This window comes from Cupressus sempervirens, chromosome 3, assembly GCF_028749045.1.
Source record: "Cupressus sempervirens isolate cs-2001-9-10 chromosome 3, ASM2874904v1, whole genome shotgun sequence".
NCBI lineage: Eukaryota > Viridiplantae > Streptophyta > Pinopsida > Cupressales > Cupressaceae > Cupressus > Cupressus sempervirens.
In genome coordinates, this window is record NC_143120.1 from 457,289,132 (window position 1) to 457,311,041 (window position 21,910).

General features: G+C 35.7%; 1 protein-coding gene across 6 annotated transcripts in view; it reads left to right on the forward strand.

Annotated features, from left to right (window-relative positions):
• The window catches only part of PDE327 (FAD/NAD(P)-binding oxidoreductase family protein), a 299,756-nt gene that overhangs the window by 233,388 nt on the left and 44,458 nt on the right, over nucleotides 1–21,910 (forward strand). For all 6 annotated transcript variants that reach the window (XM_089820286.1, XM_089820287.1, XM_089820289.1 and 3 more), the window contains 2 exons: nucleotides 16,829–16,990; nucleotides 17,117–17,278. In XM_089820286.1, the coding sequence (XP_089676412.1) occupies nucleotides 16,829–16,990; nucleotides 17,117–17,278 (324 nt within the window). The remainder of the gene's footprint in view (nucleotides 1–16,828; nucleotides 16,991–17,116; nucleotides 17,279–21,910) is intronic.

Here is a 21,910-nt window from a genome sequence, read left to right on the forward strand (position 1 = left end):
CAAGATGACACACAACAATCTTCCTCTACGCAACAATCTTCCTCCACACAACAATCTTCTTCACAACAAGGCAAGTCTTTTTCCAAAAATAACAAGAAGGGGAACAACTTCAACAAAAGGGAGAAGAAAACTTGTGCCTATTGTAAGAAGAATGGTCATGATGAACATGAGTGTAAGGATAAGCAAATTGACAAGTTGCTAAACTTAATGAGGAAACATAAAATTGATGTACCAAATGCCTAAAAGGATAAGGGGTCTTCAACCACTTCAAAAGGTAAGGACAAGCTTTGGTAGCAAGTACAAACAATTATGAGGAACAGGTTCTTGATTCAGGAGCTACACATCATATGGGTGCTTCGAGGGAGCATTTTTCCTCTTTGAAACCATCAAATGTACCTTACATCTATGTGGGAAATGACACACAAGTGGAAGTTGAAAGAAAAGGGAATGTTGAGTTGGACAATGGAGTCTTTGAGGATGTTCTTCATGTTCCTAACCTTAGTACCAACCTTCTTGCAATCCACCAGATAACTCACTATGGATGTGGCAACAAAGTGGAGTTCCTTCCTAATTTAGTTGTGGTGAAAAATCTAAAAGATGATACTATGGTGGCAATTGGAAAGGTTGATCATGAGACAAGACTTTATTTTTTTTCTCATTTTGTGTCTAAGTCTACGTCCCTTGCCTTGTTGACCCACTCAAATTCACAAAGTAAACTATGGCATGAGAGGTTTGGACATCTCAATTACTGCTACCTTCAACAACTTAGCAACAAGGATATGGTCATAGGTCTACCTCAAGTCAAGTATTCAGAGGGTGTATGTTCAGGTTGTGAAGTAGGCAAGCATCCCAAAGAGAAGTTTGACAAGGGGAATTCTTGGAGAGCTACTATTGTTCTTGAATTGGTTCATAGTGATGTAGCTGGCCCATTTCCAGTACCATCATTTGGAAAGGCTCATTATGTTCTCACCTTTATTAATGACTTTTCACGCTACACTTGGGTCTTCTTTCTTGCTCATAAGAGTGAAGTGTTTGATAAGTTTATCACCTTCAAAGCTCAAGTTGAGAAGCAATCAAGGAAAGTCATCAAGATTCTATGAACAGATAATGGAAGGGAATATGTGAACTCAAGGCTTATAGACTTTTGTACTCATGAGGGTATTGATCTTCAACATTCAGTTGCATACATGCCACAACAAAATGGTGTTGTTGAACAGAAGAATAGAACCCTTAAGGAGATGACCACTTGTATGCTAAAACATAAGTCTCTAGATCAAGTTTTTTGGGCAGAAGCCATGAATTGTGCCAGTTACATCCAAAACAGAAGTCCCCATAAGGCCTTAGATGGAATTACACCTTTTGAGGCTTGGTGTGGCAGAAAACCAAGTGTAAAACGCTTTAAAGTTTTTGGTTGTCCAACATGGGCAAGGATACGTCCACAAAGACGGAAGGCATTGGAACCTCAAAGCAAACCTTGTATATTTGTTGGATGTCCTGACCACATTAAGGCATACAAACTCATGGATCCAGAGACAAATGATATCTTCTTCGAGAGGAGTGTTCACTTTGAAGAAACTTGTCCAAGTTTGGCTCCTTCAGCTCCTTCCTTTGTCATGGAAAGTGATGACAGTGATGATACGGACTTGGAAGATGATATTCCTTCAACTTTGACTCGCAGGACACCACCTTCGCAGGGTCCACAAGAAGTTGAGGATATTCCTTCTTCCACTAGACCTCATAGGGCAAAACAAACAATTGATTCAGCAGGTTCATTGGTGGGGAATCCTTCAGATACTAGGAGGACAAGGTCACAACACAAATCATTCCCACATGCTTATATTGCCATTGCTTTTAATCCACAGTCATTTAAGGAAGCATTAGGGGTTCATAAATGGGACAAGGCCATGGAGGAAGAATACAACTCTTTAATGAAAAACAACACTTGGGACTTAGTTCCTCTTCCTAAGGGAAGAAAGTTGGTTTGGTTTAAGTGGATCTATCGGACCAAGTTTGCAATAGATGGAAGTGTGGATAAGTATAAGGTTAGACTTGTTGCCAAAGGTTTCTCATAGGTTCCTGGTATTGACTATACTGAGACCTTTGCACTGGTAGCTAAGATGAACTTCATTCGTTTGACACTAGCTATTGCTGCAACTCATGGTTGGGTTGTTCATCAAATGGATGTGAAGAGTGCCTTCTTGAATGGTGATCTTCTTGAAGAGATTTATATGGAGCAGCCACAGGGTTTCATTTAGGATTTTACTTTGGTTTGCAGATTGAAGAAGTCAATCTATGGTCTTAAGTAGGCTCCTCGGGCTTGGTATGCCAAGATGGATTCCTTCCTACTCTTAGTAGGATTCACCAAGTGTCATTCAGATTCAAATGTCTACATTCTTCAAAGGGATGACTCACACTTGATACTCGTGCTTTATGTAGATGACTTGATCATTATAGGAAGTACTTCATCCATCATTGCCAGTGTCAAGACTTCTTTGTAGGATAGATTTGCTATGACAGACTTGGGTTTACTTCATTATTTCCTTGGTATTGAGATCACACACTGTTTAGCTGGATCACACTTTCACAACCCAAGTATGCTCTTGATTTACTTTCTCGCTTTCGCATGAGTGACTGCAAGTCTACACCTACTCCCTTTCTTTTAGGTGTTAAGTTAGAGACAAAGTGTTCCACTCCACTTGTTGATGCTACATTGTACAAACAGTTGGTTGGGAGTCTCATCTACTTGACACATACATGCACTAACATAGCTTTTGCAGTTGGCATGGTTTCTCACTTCATGCAAGAGCCACATGAGCTTCATTAGAAGGCCACTAAACGCATCTTGCACTACATACAAGGTACACATACACATGGGATACACTATGCAGCAGGTACCGGACATCAGTTGGTTGGTTCTACAGACTCAGACTATGCAGGGGATCTTGATTCTCACAAGTCTACTTCAGGTTACATGTTTCATCTTGGTTCCGGCCCCATTTGTTGGCAGAGTAAGAAGCAAAATACTATTGCTCTTTCTTCTACTGAGGTTGAGTGTCAAGGAGCTGTCACTGCGGCTTCAAAAGCTATTTGGTTACAGCATATTCTGAAGGAGTTTGGATTTGACATACCTAAACCCCCAATCTTTATTGTGATAATTAGAGTGCTATTGAAATCTCAAAACATCTAGTTCAGCTTCAGCGGACCAAACATATTGAGGTTCATATGCACTACATTAGAAAGTTGATAGATGAGCAGGTCATTGTATTGCAGTATTGTCCTACAGCAGAGCAAGTTGCAAATATCTTCACCAAACTCTTCATTGAGGTCAAGTATCTTCATTTGTGAGATCTCTTGGGGCTGTGGGATATTTCAGAAAGGGAAGTCCCTTGACTTCTCTCTTTTTTCTTATGGGAGGGATTTTTTCCTTACATAAGGTCTTCTTCTCTCTAATCTTCTTTATTGAACTTATCTCTCTTTTTGGGGGAGCGTTTTTCCCATGCGGTTTTCCCTCTTTCTCCGTTTTCAAAGAGATTGCATTGCATCGCATTGTATGTAGAGCATTGCATTTGTACATGGGTACTTAACATGGCCTAGTAGTTAGGACCCATCATGCATTTCATCATAGCTTTTATGAGCTTAAGTGCATTCCCCTGAGTTGCACTTAAGGGGGGATGTTTGTGTAAATAATTAATTATTATTACACTTAAGTTTACTTAGGTTAAATGCATTATTTTATTATTTATCATATAGAAACCTAGAAGTATGCATAGTTAGATGAGTTGCCTTGTTGACAACACAGGAGTTTGCATAATCATCTGAGTTGTCATGTAGACAACACAGTTGTTCGCACTCTAATTAAGCACATGGTGTCTACAACATCTCTTTATGAGATACACCTTGGTATTCTTATCCTCTCATCATCGCACTAACTTTTGTGCTCATTGGAAGATAATTCACTCTTGGTTGACATGTGTTTTGTTGTGAGGCTTATCACTTTGCTAACTCTTAGTTAGTCTAGAGGCCTTTATATACAGGCACTTCTAGTGTGTATGTACATATGATATTCTCATTATTGTTATTCTGATCATCCTTTATTTGTCCATATTGTGCTAGTGTTTGAGCTTCTTGATCTTGGTGTTATTTTTCCCTAAGGAAAATTCTTACACCAAGGGTGATTTAGATATACTTGGTGATTTGCCTTGCATCTTCTACAACTGGGGTCACCTGATCAAGTTTTCCTATGTCCTCCAAAAGAAGGTCAAGAACATGAGGCTGCACAAGGTAACCAAAAAAGACTGGGGTGCCTCTCTTGTGGCATTCTAATTGGCATATTAGTAAAAATTCAATAATTAGTTTCCAACTTTCCATATTGTACATTAGAGCTAAATTAAATAATACCATATAATTAGATCATTATTCATATGCAACATAAAAAATTAAAATTACCTTCTACCACATATGCTGCCACATTAACTATGTTGATATGCACCACATTTTCTACTCCCACCTCCATGACAACATTCTCCAAGTGGTTATCAATGAAGTACACTCTATAAACATCACCAACACTATTCCTACCAATGTCATCAATACACGCATGTCAAGTATTTCCTCTCAAGAAATTTTTGGTATTCACCTTTAGAACCCCATGAGGAGGAAGACACCTTCCTTCACAATGGATCATTTCTTGGCTTGATGCAGCCTTTGATTGAGAGAGGAACTAACCATAATGTTCAAAGTCCTTATAATAGTTGCATCAGTAGGATATAATGCAATTGAAAAATCACACTTAGCTAAAATAGTCTCTTGGAGTCTATTGATGATCCTTTGCTATAATTGAACTATTACCTTTTTTGTATCTTAGAAAATTTGTTGATTCCTTTCTAGCTAAAGATTCCAAAGAATGAAGTAGGGCTAGTAGGCCAAGCCATTGAGAGCAAGAGGTTTTAGTTGGAGGTCTAGCCAAACATTCCCAAATATTAAGCAAAACATAGACATGATTCCAAGCTCTCCACTAACAGTGCGAGATCTCCCTAGGGAATGAACATTGAAAAAAAGATGCGAAGTATCTTCTTTACTACTATTACAAAGAACACAAATAGACAAACCCTTGAACCCTATCTTCCAAAGATTATCCTAAGTAAAACACTTATTTTATGCCACCAACCATAAGAAGAAATGTTTTACACCTACTTCAATCAAGAAATACCAACCCACCAAATAGTTGTCTATCTAGTTCTAAATAGCACAAGGCCACAAAGAATTCGCCCTTCGGGTTTGGGTTCCCATCCTACACATCCCTCCCTTTACCTACTAAAATCCTAGCTAGCTTCTAACAAATCTCCTCAAGATCCCCTAGTAGCCACTCTCTCTTGATCTTCCAATGAACCACTTCCATTAGACCCAAATTCTGAATAGTTTTGAAGTCTTCCACTTTATACCAACCCACCTCTTGCATATTGTTGCAAAGGTTTTGTAATGGGGAAATTTCAATATGATAGGGGTTGGCCATCCCATGAATCATACTAAAAGAGAGTATATGGCCCCTTATTGCAAAACCAAAAGAGACCCTCTTTGCTAAGCTCAACCCCTTTCTTAAGAGTATTCCAATTGATGGAGCCCTTCCCCAAAAGGCTGCAGCAAAGAACATTAGCTTTGTCCACCCCGTCGAAGGTACTTTATAGAAATATTTTAGCCCACTATTTGTCCTGATTGGTAAACCATCGTGTTGGCTAAATTTTTTGTACATCACTAACTATGACTTACAGAATTGTGACTTTAGGCAACATTTCATGAGATTTCTCTCTCCTCTCAACAATAAGGGAGGCTCCTTTCATACCGTAGGTGGCTTCAATAGGAACTTAATTGAAAGTACAAAAATGATGGTTCTCTTGATCAATTCCTTTCTTTTTAGGAATGATTTGCTTACAACTCTAATTTTCCAACTTAACAAAAAGTGCCTTATTGCTACGATAATACCGGTGACCCTGGAATTGACATAAAAACAACACTAGGGGCAGCAGTTTACTTTTTATATTTTGTGATACAAAAACAAGAACCCAAAGTCTCATGCACTTGTCTCAAATGAAGATTCAAGCAGAATAATTAGTAAGGCACAAAGTCTTTTACTAGATACCCTCGAATTCAATAACAACACTTACAATTGAAGCCCAAAGTCTTCATCTCTAAGTGATTACAGTCACTACTATCTATTACAAGTTGTCCTCCTCCAGCACAAAGTCTTCAATGTCATAGGCCACCCTGTTTTGAGCTTGTTTTTGAATCTGTCAGCTTGTATAAATTTTGTCAAATAGTTTGCATGCAATCTGGTAGTTGAGATTTCTAATTTGTCTCTTTCCAATATGGATGAAATGTTTGTTGATATAAAACTATTGCTTACAGTTACTTTCAATAATAAATAATTAAATAACAAGATGAATACTTCAAGAGTTACATAAACATAACTTTAGTGCAATTTTTTAGAGCTTCCAACATTCAGATTTATCTCAGAAATTTGCATTACAAATCAGAGTATTAGACAATTGCAAGCCTAGTAATTACCAACGTAAGATTCACACAGGTTTGACAAGAATGTAACAGTTACTCACAACAAACAGCTCCAGCAATAGTTTCAAATTCAATTGACATCTCCTTCCAAGCAACAGCAGATTGCTTTGATAATGTTCAAACTCCAGACCTGGTCGTACTAGTTCTGTGTGTTAACAGACACCTCTATGCAGTCACTAGTCAGCCACAACACTGATTTGCAGCCCCTCCAAAATAGACACAAATTATTTACCAGCAGTCTATCTTCAACCCAGCCCTTATTCCTTCAAATCGAACTCCCAGGGAACTAACAATCTCCTTCAAATAAAATATCAAATACCTCACAATCTGATTTCCAACAAGATAGCAATTACTATAGCTATGTCATTGTAGCTCGGCACTGTAGCGCTATCACTGTAGCTCGGCCACAAAACCAACCACGTTGAATGATGCCTTCAACAGAGGCGTCCAGTAACATGTACAGCAGCCTGGGAAATACTATGAACTTCGAACTCTATCAGGAACCCAGATTTATAATTTGGCTCTTCATTCCCGACTACCAAAACCGAACTCTTCCTGGCACAGTAAAACTCGACCAAATAGAGAATAGATATCAATATAAATTACCTTGAAGTTCCAACACAAATCTCAAGACCATTTCTTTCAATGGCGTCAAGATTGATAGCACAAAGGGTTTACATCCTCCAAGCCCAAGGAGAAAATCTCCACAATCGCCAAATTCACATAATATCCAAGCATGCCCTATATGAGAGCTATCCTCTTTCTTTTAACCCTTCCCTACTAGTTCTACACTTCCCTCTTGCCAATGTGGGATAATACATGAGTTTTAATGTTACTTTTCCCTTTTACAAATGCCCATGTATGTACTTTAAAAGGGGGAACTTGATTTTTATAAAGTGACTTTATGAAACATTATAATATTTAATTTAAATAGTCACTTTTATTGTTATAACTTCAAACATTAAAATAATATACCAAATAAATTCGGAATCCCACATATAATAGCTCATCGGAAAGAGCTTGACAAAATACATCTCATCCTGCCACTGAAAAAATGAAAGCCTGCATCACCTGTTGGCTTACTAAAAATAGTAAGACCTCCCCAAACCCTAACAAATGAACTCCATTTGGCCTGTAATTAAATTTGACTAGGCCAAATAACCTTAGGATCCCATTTGAAGTCCTGGTTAGCCCTCGGGACCATGAAAGAACGGGCTAACCACAACATATATCCAAACTGACTAAGCGGGGGACATTACATTCAAAAGTTCAAATTGGCTCTGAATGTAATAGGCAGCTCAAAGTTTGCACGACTAAATTTAAATCCCACTTAATCAAAGCTCCAAAACTCACAATCAATATTCAAAAGATGTTATCACGTAACAACTTGAATCAACACAAAGTTTGAAAGCAAGTTGCCTCTTTTATTGAAAGAAATCTGATTTACATCCAAGCACAAAGTTTTAGAGTGCACAATACAAATTGGAAGAATTTTATTGCCTTGCCAAAAAATTATTATTTAGAATAAGCTCTCTCCTTTATATAGAAAATAGGAGAGATAAAGGTGGATAAAAAAGCTGAACAACCTCAACCACCTTGACTTATCCCTAATTAACTACATTGAATTTATTCAAAGTTGCATGCCTAATGTGATTGCAACTTAACTACAAGAGTTAGTTGTATAGGTGCATGTTATCTTATACTTACAACATAGATGCTCTTTACTTGTAACTTTCCTACTGCCATTCTACTTAAAGCATATGAAAATTTGATTTGAAGTATTCACATGGTATCAACCAGCTTTCCAAACTTCTGCAGGGATTTACGTACAATTGCAGCATCTAGTTCACCAAAGTGTTGCGAGATCATTGTAACCTTCTTGAGTATGCTTGCAGCTCCAGATATCTCTTTGATACAAATCTCCATTTTTCAATGAATACTTCCAGTAGCAAATGTATCCAATATACTGATGTTGAAGTCATTCACTTCAAGCTGTAAGTGGATGACCTCTATGAACTTTGTGAGAACATCTTCTCTTGAGTTCGTTATCTTCAATGATGATTTCACATGATAGCCCTCTAAATGCCTCTTTGATCATGCTTTCTTGGTTACTGTTGCCTTTGCATCTTTTACAAGTCCTTGTAGAACTTTCTCTTTGTTGGTCATCACATGTGCATAATCATGTTACATTTCAATAGACGTGATGACTTTGTACTCACACAAGACGTCCAAATCAATCTCCATCATGTTCTTCAAGGCACTAAGATTGCGTTCAACAACTCAAGTTGATGATTGAGTGACTTGAGAATGTCATTCAATCCAGCAGTAGTCTCTTTCCCTTTTGCTGGTGTAACTTCTTTTGACATTGCTGAATGGTGTACTTGCGCAACTGTCACATCAAAGTTCCATAGTGTATGAAAATCATCATATGAAGGGTCCATAGTAAACTTGGATGTGTAAAAATATAGATTCGAGCAAGGTATGCATAGGGAAAGGAAATGGAATAGTTAGGGATAGCGAACGGGCAAATGGTTCAAGCTCAGAATGACTCAAAAATGAGTAGAATAGCCAAAAATGTTTTTTTTGGAGTGGATTGCATATGTGGACAGCAAGCTTTAAAATGTGTTAGTGTAATAAAATGGAGACATAACATACTTTAATAGGTGTAAGTCATACTATGTATCCGACAATCATATGGGAAATTCTTCTTCATCCATAGGACAACCATATAGAGGTTCAGGGAATGTGTATTGGTGGGACTTAGTTCTCATGAGGGGAAAAGTGGGACTTGCTTCCATATTAAAATGGGAGTTTATCTTCGACTGCATATGCAAATAAATGGGACCTTGTATATGCAACTTGAAGAAGAAGACGGAAGAAAAAGAAGAAGCAACTTGACATATACAAAACAAACGCAAATCTAAAAATGGAAATGATGAGACTTGCATACACAACACAACAAATATATACAACAAAAACCTTATGAAAAATAATCAAGAATCATACTCTTTTATCAAGAGGCAAGAGAAGAAGTCATTTTAAGCACTTGTGAAAATTTTGAAAATGCAATCAAAGAGATTTGACTCGATCCTTGCAAGGGATGAGTCAAAATTTGTAGCTTGTCAAGTGTAGGAAGTTAGAGAAAAATACTACATCATTTTAGCTACTGTTTTGACCAAGCAATGTGCAACATTCAAAGAATTTAAAAAATGACGTCCAAAGAATATCTAGCGATTTGAAAGACTTGAATGCAAGCTAGGAAGGATAGGAAATGTTTTTAAACTTACCTTGATCCAATCACTTGCTATTTTAATGGTGCAAAATGTTCAAAACTAGGGCATTTTTTTAGCAAAAACGTGCCCTAGATGGGTTGAGAAATGAAGAAAACACTCAACAAACTCCATTTTTGAGTAGCCCAATGTGATATTTGGGTGATTTTAGGCAAAAATGACCCTGAAATCATTAAAAACGACCAAGAAATGCTCAAGATATGAGCATTTGAAAGCTGAAAAACCGTTGTTGGAGAATTTTTTTGGAGAAAAACACCCCAAAAGGTGAAGTTTTGAAAGCCAAAAACATGTGTTTTTGGACTAAAAATTGCCACTTTTGGGTGTTTGATAAAAAAGTCTCATAATATGAAGTAAAAACACACTTTTTGGTTGCATTTGCATGTGAAATATGTGCCCAAAAACCCTTAAAATGCAAGTTGCAAATTAAAAACGAGATTTCCTTGTGGAAATGCATATATTATAATGTATGCAATGTGCTCCACAATTGCCACTTTGTGTTTTTCATTAAGGACTTAATGCAAAACACACTTTTGGAGACCATTTACATGTTTTTGAAAGACATGCAAATGGGCAAAAAATCATGACTTTGCCTTGGTGGAGTTTTAAAATATGAAAACACATTTTAAAATGCGTTTAGTTGGGCCAAAAAATGCCACTTTGGCTTAGGCTAAGTGAAATAGATTTTTAAAAATTACATACACATGCAATTGGGTCCAAAATTGCCACTTAATGCATTTATATGTTATTAAAACATGCCTTTTAACTCAAAAAGTCCATTAAGTAGCAATTTTAAAAATTGTATTTGTAATGGGTTAGAAAATGTTCATTTAAATACATTAATATATTTAAAATAATCTTATACATGCAACGACATATGTAAATGTGTTAGATTTTTCCACTTGCATGAATTAAATAAGTTTAAAATATGTAAATACATATAAAAATCTACTTTACACATTAAAATGTGTTGTTGCATATAAAAAGTCCATTTAAATTAATGCCGGGACTTGTGATTTATTGCGAGTGGATTTTTATGAAGTATTTTGCAAGTGGATATATGCAATATGAAATAAAAGTCCCACTCTATACACTTAAGTTGTATCATGTAATTATATTTAATCTCTAACTATAGTTTTTAATAAAGTAACATGAAAAATAGTCTAGAAATAGGCTATTTTCATAAAACATAAAAAACTATGGTCAAATCAAGTCAGAATGAGTTGAAATTTTAAAATGGACCATAAAATCCCTTTTAAATATTAAATATAATTTTATATCGTGCAATTGCGAACAAAAGGCCCACTTTTATGAGGTTTTTAACAAAAAAATGCAATTGACCTAAAAAACTTACTTTTTCCCTTATAACTTGAGCTAGACAACTCTAATTTGGACCCAAGTTAGCTTGAATCGAGCGGAATTCCAAGGGCTGTTCACCTAAGGAAAAATAAAATAAAAAATTGTTTACAACACAAAGAAAAACAAAGAAAAGATGTGAAAGTTTACCAAAATTGAGTGGTTGCAGTGTGAGAAGAAAAACTCATACCAACAAACACTTGGGGATAATCGCGATGGAAAACCTTCAAAAGAGCACATATGCAAGGCTACACATAGAACAATTTGGAGATAATGAATTGTTTTCATGATACCTCATCAATGCGTTAAAACAAAAAGGATGCGCCTACGAATCCATGAAAAAATTCCATAGGGTTGCCTCAATCTTGTGATGTCAAAATTGAGGACAACACATCTCCAATAAAGCTTGGCCACTAAAGCCTGCCCCATCATCCCCATACTTCAAAGTGCAAGGCCTCCCTCTTGCTTCTGCCTATAATTTGACGAACAAGGGCATCAAACTCCCTAATAAAGCTTGTAAGGGCCAACCTGGACAAACACTTTGTTTGAAGGTCTTACTTTAATGGGTACAATTGTCATGTCCCCATTTTGGAGGCAATTTGATTTAATTAATTTAATTAATTAGGTTGTCCAAAATAATGAATATTTTATGAGGATGACTAATTAATTATTTTAATTAAATAAATAAGTGGTATTAAATTAATTATTTATAAAGTTATCAAATAAATAAATATTAAAAGGTAACTTTATATTTTACTGATATGTTTCTGGATTCAATTGTGTTAAGATGGTAAAAATCTTAACACAATCGAATCCAGAAACATATCAGTACAATATAATGGATTGTGGAAATTTGTTCTCTTTAACTTTATATTTATTTAATTTAATAAAGTGACTTGAATTATAAAATATTTTATAAAGTCACTAATAGATAAAATAAAATAATGTTCTAGAAGTTTCTAGAGAAAGTGGAGAAAAAGAATAAATAGGCACCCCGGGCTTCATTCTAGTCATCCTGATGTTTATTTCTCTCTTAACATCAAATTGTGATTCAGTCACATAGTCTATTCTGGAGCCAAGTGGTTTCAGATAGTCAATTGATCTTTGGGAACGAAAACTCCCTTGGATTAGCATAACTGAGGAAGTGAAATATCTTCTAAAGGGTTGCTCATTTGGAGGTGATACTTCAGTCACTTCAGCTAAGGCATCATTGGGCCTAAGGCCATTTTCAGCATTTCAGCATTTTAGGAGGCAATTTTAGCAGGGCCGAAATTATTGGAGGTCATTTCTAGCAGGTCTGAAATTATAGGAAGCCATTTTAAAGCAAGCCGAAAAAGCAGTCCGAAAAAAGCAAGCCGAAAAAGCAGAACCGAAAAAGCAAGCCGAAAAAGCAATCCGAAAAAGAAGCTCCGAAAAAAGCAATCCGAAAAAAAGCAGTTCGAAAAAGCGGGTCCGAAAAAGCAGTTCAAAAAAGCGGATCTGAAAAAAGCAGTTTGAAAAAGCAAAACGAAAAAAGAAAATCCGGAAAAAGCAAGTGGAAAAAGCAGATCGGAAAAAAAAAGCAAGCAGAAGGGGCAGCATTGAAGGAAAATATTACAGCCATCCACAATCAGGTTCTTCACTTCTCATTTGGCATATTTTCTGAGAAATGTAGGTTTTCAGCTGAGTACAAAATATAGCTTCAGCACTTCATTATTTTTAGACTATCTATATTGCAACCCTAGAGTTGATGATCAGCTTATTAGTTTGCATTCCAATTGTTTGACAAAATATCAATTGGCTGTAAGTTCTCTTTTTGGCATAAATAATGTTATAATTTTGCATACTAAGTGTTTATATTAATGCCACTTGGTTGTAAGTGCATTAATGCCATCTTAGGTTGCATCCAAAGTATTTGTCTTAATTACTAGTTGCTGTAGCTGCATATTGCAAGTAGTTGAAGTCACATATTTGTATTGAATATTGTCAAAATTAGTTGCACATTCATGTTACGTCGTTGTTTAGACAATCTGGAGTCTTTTTGTAAGCATTCTCTTTGATGCAAATCGAAACAAGAGTCATTGCAGCAATCTGAAAAGTTATATCAGTCATATGGCCCCTTGTATGCAAAGTGTTTGAAAAAAAATTTCGAGCCTTCAATCAGCATTTTAAGGTCAGAATTGAGTAGGACCATTACAGTGGTATCAGAGTTTGCTTGGAAAGTGTTTGACGAAATGTCAAACAACTAAAGTATAAAGATTTTTGGTGTTTGAAGAAGTTATAACCTGTTGGGGTTATTACAACAATTGCCCGTAGCATCTACCAAACTATGTTCTTCTCTAACTTTGATTGCAATGACTTACTTGTAGTTCCATTAGAGGTTCTTTGTTCCTTTTCCATCACTTGTTCTACTTTTAATTTGGCTTCTCAAAGTTGTTCTTTCTCTATATGAGTGTCCATGTACATCGCCTTCATTTATGCTCTAATACTTGCTAGAACTGCCTCGTCTTGTTCATTTACGTCCAACATATTACTATTTTTTGGCTTGTTTGAGTTTTTCTTTTCATTGTCACTTGGTTCACACCATTTATAGAATAGTTGTATGTTGTCTCTCTTTTTGCTAGTCTCTTACAAAGTTTTCCCATTTTCTACATTGTTGGCACAGTATGATAGGATGTCCTTTAGACCCGTAGTGTATTTGTTTTCTCATTCCTCGTCAATCTTGATAACTGCCTAGTGATGAATTGTATGGTTTTGATGGAGTGGAATTTCCCTATTTAAAGAGTACTTGTGTACTTCTAGTCTTGGAATTGTTTGGGCACTCCCTTATTCAATGATTCATCACCTAAAAAATATAGCAAAACATCCTTCTAGGAAAATCACCTTTCATGTGCCCCTCAATTTTGTTCTCGGTACACCATAGTTCATTAGTTTCTTTATTTTTCCTTTTTTTTCCTTAATTTCTTCCATCAATCTCATCATATCTTGTCTTAGGGGTCTAGTTGTTTTTGATTCATCATCGCTACTATCTTTGGTGCTCTCATCATCATCCATCCATCTCTTCCCTTAGGAGGATGTTTTATTTTAACTAGCTACATTCATCTCTTGGTTGTAAGCATCAACATATGAGGATAGAGGTACCACTTTCATCTTCTTACAAAGCGAGGGAATCAACCCTCAATGAATCACCTTTTCAACTCATCGGTTGGCTAATTATTCATTTTGACTAGCAATTCCTTGAGCCTATGATTTTAAGCTCATACATTCTTCTCCTTCCATTGTTTGGTGTTAGAAATGATGGCGATAATTTCATTGTCGTCTCGTCGCAATTTCAACTTGGATTGAAATGTGTCACTGGGAACACTCTTAGTCAATAGTCTTTGTCCTCCTAACCATTTACTATCCATATAGTTTTGCATGTCTTGCATTTCCTTTATTAGAACCTTCAACCAATTTCCTATGAACCTAGGGAGTTTCCACTTGTTGGCTGTGGACTTGTCGGGAGAGTTGCCACCTCTTCCAATCGGTACACACCTTGTACCTTGGACTAGGTTGGACTATTTTGCACTCAACATTTGGGTGCTTCACTTCCAATTATAGCCTTTGCATGAGTCTTCTACATGTTAACTTTCAGTGTCTCTCGCACTCCGGTTATCTTCTGCTTTGTTCCTGGACTTGTTTTTTTTCTATTTTGAAATGGAACATTTTTGGATGCAACATGTGTTATTTGCAAATGCGTCAGCTAATTTATGTGTAGGTTCTCTCTCTTCATCATTATTGTATGTACGGATGTATGGATGGTTGATTTGCTTGGTTAACAAGGTCTTGGTATGTTTTGTTTGTGAGCGCTGAGCGTCTGGCACTTTCTTCCCAATCTCCCTTTGAGAGTTCTTTGGTGAAGGTTATCCTCTCTTCGTGACTACGACTTTGGTTGATTCTTTGGTGTTTACTTCATTCTTGAGATATTTGTTGTAATCTTCTTCTCCATTCTCTTTGTTCTACAATCCATAAAGATTGTCTAATCACTTGGTCTTGACAAACTTGTGGCCCCTTCTCACCTCTAGTGGAATCTAAGGATATGAATGATGCAATTCTAACCCAATTTGTTTAAGGTATTGTTGCCAAATGTTTACTGCTATATCAGCTAAATTAAATACATTAAGTAATAATGGGATGGTAGTGCATACTTGGTACAAGAGTAATTTATATCTTTATTCGCACGTCAAATTATGATAGAGAAGACAACCAGAGATTGTCATCCAAGGGTTACAATTGATCCCACTACATCATGCTACCTTTCTTGACGATACACAACACATTTAAAAAGCCCGAGAGTTGCCAAGAAGAACACAACTGTCAACCAACATTTATAACTACCTGAGAATGACAAATGACTTAATATGAGCAATTAATACACTGTTGGATAACTAATATTACCAAACATAACAATAGACATTGTATACTGATTACAGAACCCATTCTAGCAGTTAAAATCTACATATGATACAACTACAATCAAACATAAATGTAGATATTTATATTCAGCTGGTATATATGAACATTAACCATTACATAATGATGCTGTTCAATTAGATGCAACTAAAATTGATTCTGAAGCACATGCAACTGTTTGAACTATGTATACAGATCTATCCATACATGGGAATCACTGTTTATATTGATGAATCAACTTGTCCAACAGTACACCCCAATGTTGTAGCAGTATAGTGTCAAGGATAATGCATATAAGCTGCACCTTGTTGCAAACTAACATTTCAATGCTGGCTAAAAATGATATTTATATTAACAAAATGTAATCCTGAAATATATTAAAACGTTAATAGTTCAGCCGCTAACCTTGATTGTAATAGATTATGCTTTTGACCTGTTGCCAGATTGGTCAGAAAAATCTCTCTTGTATAGTTTCAGCTGTCATACCTCATGCATACTTTAGTTCCTTGAAACAACCCACAAATTGAATATTTCTAAACACTACACTCCTTCAAACAGGGGTGAGAGTATTTTGCATGTACACATTTCATTTTACTTTTACCAACCATATACTCATTATGATCTCTTCTTGATTGATTGGTTTCCAACAAAAATAGTGTCTTGTATAGTTTCAACCGTTATACCTCATACATTGTTTAGTTCCTTTAAACAACTCACAAATTGAATATTTCTAAACCCTATACTCCTTCAAACATGGGTGAGAGTATTTTGCATGTAAACTTTTCATTTTACTTGTACCAACCATATACTCATTATGATCACTTCCTGATTCATTGGATTCCAAAAACAATAGTGACTTGTGGCATCACGGTGCTGTGAATTGTGAAATTTGCACAAGAGATTTAACCACATTGATGGTATTGTCAATGTGCTCTGTTTTAAGTTACTGTTTTAGAGATTTCCCAGTGAAAATGTCACAAGGTGGTTACATTTTATATGAAAATCAGTAACATTTATATTATATTCCCTGTGCTTTCAGCCAAATCCTTTTTAGTTTTGACTGGCAGGATCTTCCTCTTATGTGGATTTTTATATTTAACCGTGATATAAAAAAAACAGTTATTAGTATTGCTAATTGAGGCATTTTACTGAAGGAATTTTTTGACTAATAGGATTTACATGTGCAGTACTCTAAATTTGCAGATGAGGTTCACAAAGGAAGGGGCAAAGTACCTGTTGCTGATTACAAATTAGCAACATATTTGAATGAACATGATGTACAGCTACCTTTGAGAGGGGAGAACAATAATCGTTCTTGTTATTCCTTCTGCATGTGTCCAGGTGGCCAGGTATGAAACCACGAGTGTCAGAATGCATCATTCATCCATTAACAAGTCCCTGGAACTTATTTTCAATAGCTGAAAGGATTAAAACATCTGACAGTCCTTAATGGTTTGATGCTAGTTAACATGCAGGTGGTTCTCACCAGCACAAATCCAACGGAGCTATGTATAAATGGCATGTCTTTCTCAAATCGCTCATCTAGATGGGCAAATGCTGCAATTGTTGTCACTGTTTCATCAAAGGACTTCACTGCTTTCCAAAGTTACAGACACCTTGCTGGAGTTGCCTTTCAGGTAATTGCATAGTTCTGGTAACTTTTAATTGATTATTCTGACATGAAGATTAATATATTTTTCTTCAACTTAGAGTACCATTTTTCTATCTTAAACTAATTCTCAGTTTGCAGGTTTTCAAGGGCAAACCTAACACTAAATATTTTATTAAGTGAGCTGATATTTGATGTCTCAAGGAAGATGCTTGACAAATATTAACGTTGCCATCATTAAATTCTTATTTCATATTTAGACCTTGTGTTTATTTCATGATATGCTCTTGTCCTGTGCTCTTTTTTATTCCAAGCGAGTGCTGTGCATACGAATCTGGATATTAGGATGGGTCTATGGTGCAACATTTGTGACTTGACAGTCAAAAGTGCATTGCCATTTTTAGATTATAATATCAACAACACATCATAAAATTTAGGATGGATTCAGTATTAATTGCACAATAATACAAATCTAAGCTGCCTAAATGGGGAACACCAAATGATTTGAACATATTTGAGAAACAATATTGTCAAAATTTATAAGAAAAAATGCAAATGTTAGCCAGTGTTTCTTTGTGATTTGTGGAGGTGGCGATGCAAGGACATGGGAATGAATTTTGCAGACAGATTGAATACAATAATACTTCGGTTGAATAGAAACAACTGATCAATTACCATTGGTTATTAAAAGAGGACTAACTATGATATCAAGGATGTGATAAATTCTCTGTTAACAATTCATGCCTTATTACATCATATGCCAACAGTAGAATCATATCTCTGTATCTCAGATAAAATATGCCAAAACAATGCTCAAGAATTTTGAACAGAAGATTGCAAACATATGTTGACAACCATGGAGACAAGTTTGCATGTTCTTGCATTGATGCATCACCTTGCGTGAATGATACTTTATAATAATTTATCGTCAGTTAATTGGCAGCCTTATCTATCTAACATATTCTAGGTCAAATATTAACTACGAGAAACCTGAGTTTGTTCATTGGACAGAAACAAAGCTTATTTTGAGATTCATCTATGGTACAATGGCATATGGTCAAGAATACAATTAGATTGTAAATTTTTCTTTCTGTGGATATGCAGGTTCCTTGAATGATAGGAAGACCATTTTAGGCTTCATTTTCATTTTGGGATCTAGTTTGTTTCTCGGGGGAGGAAAAAAACAAACCTCTGTTGCTCACTCTTCCATAGAGGCAAACTATTGCGCCACAAGTGTAGTCTATGAGACCATATGGTTATGTTGCATTTTGACAGGTATGGCTGTTCTTAAGACAGGTTCGACCGCCTTGTTTGTGATAATTAGAGTCTTCTAAAGCTCATTTGCAATCTTTATTTCATGAGTAGACCAAGCTTATAGAGGTCCAATGGCACTATATCTGTCAGCTCAACAATGTAATATGTAGCTCCAATTTTGTTCAACTCAAGAGAAATGGTAGAGTTTGGGATCATTAGCATTCCTAATGATTTCATAAATAAGGGCTTATCAATCTTGATGTGCCGAGCTTGAAGAGCCCATTTAAGGCTGTAGAGAGATTTGACAAGTTTGCATGCTTTATTCTTTTGACCAAGTGCAACGTATCCCTCTAGTTGAGTCATGTAGACTTCTCCATTGAGATTTTCAATAAGAAAAGCAATCTTGACATCCATTTGATGAACTTTCTACCAAAACTATGGTGTCATTGCCAAAACCATTTGAATAGTCCTATTCTTTGTTGTAGGTGTGAAAGTGCCTTCTTTTTGCATGTAGCCCTTAGCCACAAGTCAGGCCTTGTATTTTTCAATGCTAATGTCTACCTTATACTTGATTTTTGAAAACCTATTTGTCTCCAATAGATTTCTTTCCTTCTAGAGGATCAGTGCGTTCACATGCATTATTCCTCAGTAATGCCTAATATTCTGCATCCATGACATCTTTCCATGGTGTTTGTAAGTTTCTACAAATTCTGAACAACCAAATCTGATATGAAGCCTTTGTACTTTGTTGAAGATGGTCTTTATCAACACCAACCAATATAGACAGTATCCTTTGACTGATGTATAATTCTGCAACTATATATTTATATCGGCTATAATTCGTAAGAGGCAATGAATGTTAAAGGAGCAGACTTAGTATTTCTTGTGTGTCCTTTATCCACATTCACACCCTATTAAATATAGTAACCAAGGGACATGTCCTTAGAAAGGACATGTCCCTTCCAAAGTCGGCCTTATTGCTCTCTTAAAATCAACGACTTTACAAGGAGACATATGTTAATATATTAAACTAACCAAGATGATTAGTTAATCTTTAACTATGTTGCCCAAAGGAGATGCCGATACCTATTAAGGAGAAGACAATTACTTAAGGACGAACTTACCAAGGGATTTTATGCAAGAACAAATCTGTACTATTTGTAATCAGACCAGTATGATATATCAGAGTTAGGAATTAACACTCCCCCTTAACTTGATAATCATACTGAGAAATAACATATCTAGCAACATCAATTAAGATGAATAAGCATAGATTGATACTCTATATCTATCTGAATCTTCTAAGCATGTGATATCATTGAACACATGATACAATGTCATATTGCTATAGCTGTGATATGACTTATCACTTATGCTAGTGATAACAGTATTGCATGGAATGCAACATATAGCATAAAATCTGGAGAATTATTAAATTCTTCTTTTATCCAAGTTGTGACTCATAGGTACTAGCAGACCTATATCACAATATGATCCTGAGTTAAAATCTACCAGTTTACAGGATAAAATCCGGAGGATGATTAAATTCTTCCTTTATCCAAGTTGTGACTCATAGGCATAGAAATATCTATATCACAATGTGATCTTGAACTCATCTAGATCTGACAATAGTTCTCTACTGTTCAACACATTATCTAAGAGATTGACATCTCTCATAATGTCTTTTATACAAGTGTTCTTTATCTTAGAGACCATCACCTCTTAAATAATGAATACAAATGGTGGAGCCTATAAAAGTCAATAACCTGACAATAATAATTTTAATTTAAAATTATTTCATTAATTAAAAGAATACAAATGTATTATAATTCAACCATACCAAGTTTTTCCCTGAAGTGATCTATCTTCACTCGAGAGAGAAGTTTGGTAAGAATATTTGTTGTCTGATCTGCAGTGCAAATGTATTCTAATTTTATAGTATTCATGTCTACCATATCTCTTACATTATGGTAAAGAATTTCAATATGCTTGGACTTGTCATGGAAAACTGGATTCATAGAAAACCTGATGGAACTTTGAATATCACAATGAATAATAGTAGGATTCATGGGTCGACCAAATAATCCCACAAGTAACTTTCTAAGCCAAACTGCCTCCGAAGAGGCCATTGCTGCAGCGATGTATTTAACTTCTTTGGAACTCTATGCTATTGATGCTTGCTTTCTGCATATCTAAGATATCATCATTGAGCCTAAACAAAAATAACATCCTGAATTGTTTTTCCTATCAGTAACACTTCCAGCCCAATCTGAGTTTGTGTACCCATGTAAGTCCAAGTCAACTCTCTCATACTTGAGCCCAAGGTTAAGAGTGCCTTGTAAGTATCTCATAATGTGTTTGACTGCAACTAGATGAATCTCTTTTGGCTCACACATAAACTGACTTAAAGGATTAACAATATAGAAAATATTAGGTCTTGTATTTACCAAGTACATAAGAGACCCAATCATTTGTCTGTAAAGAGTAGAATCTATGGAGGGTGATTCTGCAGCTGCTTCCTTAAGTTTGGGTAGATTAGTCTCCATTGGAGAAGACATAGGTCTGCAGTTTCACATTCCAAATCTCTTCAAGATGTCTAATGTATACTGTCCTTGATTAAGTATGATGCTGTTAGAATCCTGCCATACTTCCAATCCTAGGAAGTAATGAAGGAGCCCTAAATCTTTCATTTCAAATTCTCTGATTAGATCTTTATTGCATTGATCTATAAGATGATCATCACCTATAATTAGTAATCATCAACATATAGTATCAAAATTATCATATCATCTTTATCTTTTTATAATAGAGACTTGAATCAGCTTCATTCTTGGAGAATCCTAAATTGGAGAGATACTTATCATTTCTTTCATACCATACCCTTAGAGCTTGTTTAAGCCCATAGAGAGCTTTCTTGAGCCTACAAACAAAGACTTTAGGGTTATGAGTTTCAAATCCTTCAGGTTGTTCTAAATATACCTCTTTTGTAATCTTTCCATTTAGAAATGTTGTTTTTACATCCATTTGATGTACTTTCCATCACTTCGATGCTGCAATAGCTAGAACTACTCTTACAGAGGTGTATCTAGCAACTAGAGCAAAGGTTTCTTCATAATCAATTCCCTCTTTCTGAGAGAATCCCCTGGCAATGAATTTGGCTTTATATTTTTCAATGCTACTGTCAGTAGCATGCTTGATTTTAAATATCCATAGAAGAAACAATAGATTTTCCTTTAGGCCTTGCAACAATTTCCCAAACATCATTCTTAATAATGGATTGGTATTCTTCCGTCATAGCATCTTTCCAAGCTGTATGCTTAATAGCATTTAAAATGTTGGTTGGTTATGATTTAGATAAATCACTCGGATTTGCTGCATAACTAGAAAATCTTTTGGGTCTTGTTTT